This window comes from Phragmites australis, chromosome 1, assembly GCF_958298935.1.
Source record: "Phragmites australis chromosome 1, lpPhrAust1.1, whole genome shotgun sequence".
Classification (NCBI taxonomy): Eukaryota; Viridiplantae; Streptophyta; class Magnoliopsida; order Poales; family Poaceae; genus Phragmites; species Phragmites australis.
This window is the reverse complement of record NC_084921.1, coordinates 38,186,854-38,192,980: the sequence shown is the minus strand read 5'-3', so window position 1 is coordinate 38,192,980 and position 6,127 is coordinate 38,186,854. Positions and strand designations below refer to the sequence as shown.

Here is a 6,127-nt window from a genome sequence, read left to right as displayed (position 1 = left end):
AATAGCGCAAGGGACCAACTTGGATGATCATTGTATAGCTTCAATAGTAACATATTTGTTTCCAGCTATTGCAGTTGACCCAGAAGTGTATCTTAGCTGTAGTCTATAGGTGCTGGTACGCACATGGACGTCATACGGTAGTGCACGTCTCGCAGAAGTCCATGGCCGTACATGCATGCCTGCCTGCCTGCCTAGGACGCTGATGGCCGTTCCAAGTGGCGCAATACCCGAGTTCTTGCAACTTGCGATTATCCACCTGCCATCATCGGTGACACGCCAATAAGAGCAGAATTTGGTCGACATCCAAGCTAGTGAGTGGTGACACGGGATTGGAAAACAGAGGGTCGGCGGAAATGAAATTTGTGCTACCAATGCCCAGGGATCCGTGAAATTTGTGCATGCGAGCGAATGGTGATCCGGGTTCCAATCTCTAGACGTGTATTTCCATTTAAAACCTCCAATGTAGGTATCGGAAAGAGAATTCAGTTGTAAAAAAAAGAGACCAGAATGCCAATGGAACCAGAGTATTGCAATGAAACATATGCACGTGAAATGTGACAAGCAGTACAAAAGTTCGTCCGCCCTTGACTTCAAACTAAACAGTTCCGATTTTCATTTCCACCTTTCAAACAGGAAGCTAAGATGAGGCGAGGACTTGTCAAAGAACTGGCATGGGTTGGTGTAGGTTGCTACACTGAACAAACCTCTAATACCGAGGGGAACCACCACGCATTCATCCAAACACCAAGACATAACAATTTAGTGAAAAACTAAAAAACTTGAATGAATTAGCATTACCAAACGCACAGAAGAAATGTCGATACAAAAAAGGGAAAAGAAAAGAAATATCGATGGTCCTTAGCTGTGAAGGAGTCAACCGTATTCGATATGCCAAATACAATTGCTCAATTGGCTGAAATTAGTACCCTGGTCGCCTGAAGCGAGCATGGCACATTTACCAAATCGCCATTCATTTGTCCAATACGGAAGGCCCAACACAGCTCCGAACTCCATATGGTAAATTTCATTGTAATTGGCATCAGCAAGATACCGAAACGACACCATAATACATAATGCATAAATAAAGGCCCATCTGCAAAAAGGAAAGCTATGATATTCAGTCATCTAAGTTTACATAGTCCAATATTTACATTTAGGACGGACCAGCACCTGTTCCAGTGTTCTAAAAAATAATGGAACAGCATGAGGGACTCATCATGTCTAGTGAGAGCTAGGATCAAAATGTTCTTTCTGTTACGAAGCTTGGTTTCATCCTTTGAACCCTGAAATACATTGTATTTAAGCAGTGTATGAGGTACATTGTATTTAAGCAGTGTATGGGGTTCTGTGGCACATAGAAAGTCTGACATGCACTTCATTTTTGTTATCAACTAAACACTGGGAAGTTGAAAATTAAGACAAATCATGCCAAACTTTGAAGGTATGGATGCTGACTATAAACTGTAAAATTGACAAATCTACAGGCTGCTGTTCCATACCATATATCCAAATCTTAAATGATACTAACAAATCAAGCCAAACATTGCAGGTTCGGATCTGACTGAAAACAGTGGTAGTAAAATTGACAAATCTACAGGTCGCTATTCCATGCCATGTCCAAATTTTGAATCATACTAATTGTACCCGTTGGAATAAGATTGTGCATCCAATTGTTACTTCCCACTTAATACATTATTAGCTGAACAATTTTTTAAGAACAGTTTTTCTCCCTATATAAGAGGAAAGGAAATATTAATGTCGAACTGACTTTAACATCTGCTTAAGTGCTTATCTTCCTGCTCTGCCAATCAGGTGCTAAAGGGTACTAATGGGCCTGCGTAGTAAAGCTGGTAAGCGTCCTGCACATGCATTAAGCTGTCACTGGAATTTCTAGTCACCACTCACGAATGCTAAATCCAAATAGAGTCCAAAGCCCATGTTGTCATACCAAACTAGATTTTTTAGATTTTCCTCTAAGAGAAGTTCAGATGCTAATTTGGAGATAGAACAACCGATAAAGAGGAACACCAAATTCCACCTACCTTCAGAGAATTAGAAAAGACAAGGGGAATTATTCGTCTTTGATTTTATGAAGAATAGTGGGGACTTGGAAGAACTAACAGCTACTCACACTCCCCTTAAACTATCATTTCCCATCTTCTTTGCGGAATCACAACCTGAATTGAGATGCTCTATTGCCATGCCGCACGGTTATGATAAAATCAACAAAATCTAGTTGCTAGCTTAACTCTTACTAAAGAGCGGTGATGAAACAAGACTCAAGATACTGGTTTTGAGAAGTATAAAAGAAGACACTGATTTTGAGAAATCACCCAAAAAAATGATATTGGTTTTGAGAAAAAGTTGCAGCAATACTTAGTTTGAATGAAATCATTAACTTGTACAATCTGCTTGGTATCAGAAAGTTGAATTTTCATTAGTATATATGCAAAAAAAAATTCATCACCAAACATATGTTCCAATATATGGTTTCTCTGCTCGGGGCCTCTTTGCCTAAACCCTAAATCTGCCATTGCTTGTGACGAACTAATGAGAGGGACATCATGACCCCAATGAAACAGGCTTATGGAAATGTGTATCAGTAAAGAAACATAAAATACGCAATTGCCAAACGATTTGGCTTGAATCTTTGATGTATGCACTATGAACACACAAGGCATACAATTATCAGTCCGGAGGTACATCTTGAAAAGTAAAAGTAAGAGTAAACTGCAGCGGCACAACACAGTTCCTAAAACCACGGATACGTCACTTGTGCCACCAAACTTGAGAACTGCACATTTGTATAAGCATCAAAGGCAAGTATAAACCCAAAACTTAATTAGCAACAACTAATGCAATGGAATGATGATCTTGTGTAAGCTAGAGTTAATGCAGCTGGCCAAGAAATATCAAAAGAAAGGTTGTAAAATTTATTTAAACATGCATATAAAATACACAATATTCCATTGATTTGATTTGATCATGTAGTCAAACAACAAATCTGATTAGCCAAGGCATTATGTCATATCCAATTACCATTTTCCAATTAAAATTTTGACCTGAGTTGACCCACTTATAAAGTCAGGGATCTAAACAAGCAATTCTCAGGTTTAGGGACCCAAGTGACATAAACATGCGATGTGAGTCTCGAAACCTTCTGTGCTATTTACTCTCAATTAAAGAATATAACTTTAAGCAAGGCAAGTACTACAAGGGATTATTGCACTTGTGAAAGATCGTCACAACTAACCTCGAGTAGAAGTTCAGCCATGTAATTGAACATTTGGTGCAAATTTAAAGCAGCATGATAAAGATGATCGATGAACTGTTCCCGAAATGTATTTTTCACTCTCCACACAAAGAACTGTGTGTTTCCTGTTCCTGTTGCAGAATTGACTCTCTGCAAATATAATTAACTCATTGTCAGCAAAAACAGTTTTTTGTTGTGCCTAATTAGCGTACAAAGCAATATGCGTACAAATATTTATCTAACTACTACTCTACTACATATTCCTTGGACAAAACAATATGCGTCATAACTTTCAGAATACTTGGACCTGCAGCAATATTGCCAAATAGCGATAAGTGTAACAGTTCCGCGATTATCTTCAGTTCTTCACTGCTGAATCCAATAATCGAGTGGTCAATTCCTTGGCTTAGTCTGGCAATCAGGTCCAAGTATTCTGAAAGATTTGCTCCAGGAAAATAAAAGTTGAAGTTGACATAAAAATCATATCTCTATTTGGCAATATTGCTGCAGAACTCGGCACTGATGGTACGGCTCACATGTTTGCAAAAGGAATATCTTCTTTGTCACCTACTCTATTTCATTTAGAGCAAAACAAAAGCACAAAAAAAAAAGTGACAATAGAAGCATCTAACTTTTTCCTACTTCCAGCCTGCCAACTTTCAGCATTGAAAGTTGGGCAAAAAATCACTTTCACATAAATTGTTTTATGGAGTGTTTGTTCTTTAGCTCATTAATTAGCTAAATATAGTTGCTAGCAGAACACATTTAACTCTATCTATGCTATTGTGGAACTTTTGGGTGGAAGTTCTATGATTTCTCGGTGTTACCAACTTACAAGTCTTGGTTTAGATTAAGGAGCTTAAGGCTTTGAGTACTATTCACAGAAGTGAGCCTCATGGAGAAGCAATGGTTAGTCCATTGGGGCTGGTACTTCAGCACTTGGTACTTGGACACTGGCTCAAGGCATTTTCTCTACCCCTTCTGACCCTGAAAAACAGGATCACCTTGTGCCCTTAGATCTATAAATAACTTTCAGCTAGCCTAGCCTCCTCCATCCCTCCATGCCAACAATATGGAAGTACTAAGCAAATGAAAATGTGTCCACCTACTGGCACATGCACGTCTGGCACATGCATGTCAACACCATCCATTGTGCAATGCTTGTGTGCATTGTACTGTGGGATCTGGGATGTGTTCTACACCATTTTGAAATTTGAATGTACGTTGTACGCCTACGACTAGCGCTAGATGGACTATTAAAATGAAGCATAGAAATGGTGCCGATTAATAACAAAAAGTTCGAATGTTGAATAAAGATAAGGTGTAACAAACACTCCGATGCACAATGGATGGTGTAGAGGGGTGTACATACCACAGTACCACTAGGGGCACTGAACTCATTCCTGAAGTAACACGACAGTTCATAACACATTTCTAAGGATGATGAGGTCGTTAGTCTGGTTCAGAAATATAGAAAACTATCAAAGTAGATAAGTAGATGAATGGTTCAATGAACATGAAAGACAAAGCGGTTTGTCAGCTTTTCTTCATTCTAAACTATTCATTATATTTCACAATATTTGTCCACATCCGCTACACGCAAAGACCAAGGAGGCGCTAACTCTAAAAAAAGTTAATGAGAAATGAACACACATGCCCTATTAAATGACATACTCGACCACTTGACCTCTTTCACATCATTAAAGTAGGGGTAGAGAGTGGAAACATTGTGACAAATATTTGGAAGCAGCGACTCCAAAGTAAAGGGACATAAAATTGTAAGAAGGATGAAGTAGAGAAAGCTTGTCTAAGCAAGAAATGCTACATCTGTTGAGTTTATACAACAAACCTCTGAATCTATGTATTCATCCTTCCAAAGTTTGTATAAAGCTCCATGAATAATCTGCTTGTCTAGAATTGTCCTGTCAGTAATCTGTAAATTGAGATGGAAGTGCAGCATTATGCACTAAATTGTGCCGTCTAGTGAAAATAATAAAAACGTGACAAACCAGCATGTAATGGAGATGAAAGCATAACTGAGGCATAAAGTGAGAGTGAAAACATACAAAAGAGTGGATTACTAAAATTTCCTCAGTGTAGAAGATTACTTCATCTGTCTCCGCTGGACAACCTTGTTTGAGCAATAACCTAAAGATTGTATAAGCTTCTTGCCAGTGTTTCTTTTTCACAAGAGACTATCTATAACGCACAAAGAAGAGGAAGTAATATGGATCTGATTAAAGGATATCTATGCCGCCCTAAAAGAATAAATGATGAAACAGTAAAGCAATCATGTACCTCATCATTTCGACATGTCTCGACAAATTTGTTTAAGTCTACAAAGAGCATTACAAATGTCAATAACTTGCAATATCAAGGCTGACATGTGAAATTATGAATTCCGAATTACATCAGTGTTCAAGAAAAGCTATGTAGGCAAATAGGTTATTAAGTCATAAGTCATAACCACCAGGATCGGGAGCAGCAATCTCGCAAGATAGGTAATTTCGAGAGTAGGTTTAAGTTTGTTAGTACCACATAATGATACTAATGCGTCAAAGTTTTTGGCGAATAGGAATCAAATCAGCTAACCAGACTCAAGTTCATAACCAGACAATTCCTGCATACTGTGATACAACAGTCCCATCTCAAGTTTATCAAGTGCAACAAACTACTTGATTTATCAAGTGCCACCCTAATCCCCTCTATTTGGTTGATTTATGAGGTTTTAGTCACGAGTTTAGAGGGGATTTAGTAAGGGGTTTGGTCGAAATCAATTTCGTCCATATTCCGAAATCCGTCAGTTTGTGCAGTCTCTGTTCAACGTCGTTTTTGGACAAGTTAATGGCCGAAATAAATTTGTCCACCATAGAC

The 6,127-nt window shown here is 38.5% G+C and overlaps 1 protein-coding gene across 1 annotated transcript; it reads right to left on the bottom strand.

Moving 5' to 3' along the window:
• Window positions 1-1,121: 1,121 nt before the first annotated feature.
• On the bottom strand, window positions 1,122-5,900 carry LOC133884619 (uncharacterized). Its single transcript, XM_062324095.1, has 6 exons — window positions 5,846-5,900; window positions 5,552-5,589; window positions 5,362-5,448; window positions 5,103-5,186; window positions 3,254-3,403; window positions 1,122-1,283 (listed from the first exon to the last, which is right to left on the bottom strand). The coding sequence occupies exons 1-6, from the start codon at window positions 5,898-5,900 to the stop codon at window positions 1,122-1,124; spliced, it is 576 nt and encodes a 191-aa protein (XP_062180079.1).
• Between the last annotated feature and the right edge of the window lie 227 nt (window positions 5,901-6,127).

Excerpts from the sequence above, each read along its gene's own strand:
- LOC133884619 (XM_062324095.1), bottom strand. The coding sequence starts at position 5,900 with ATGGGACTGTTGTATCACAGTATGCAGGAATTGTCTGGTTATGAACTT. Across the intron at positions 5,590-5,845 it reads TGGTTATGAACTTGAGTCTG|ACTTAAACAAATTTGTCGAG; the intron begins GTTAGCTGATTT and ends TGCTCTTTGTAG. Across the intron at positions 5,449-5,551 it reads AGACATGTCGAAATGATGAG|TCTCTTGTGAAAAAGAAACA; the intron begins GTACATGATTGC and ends CGTTATAGATAG.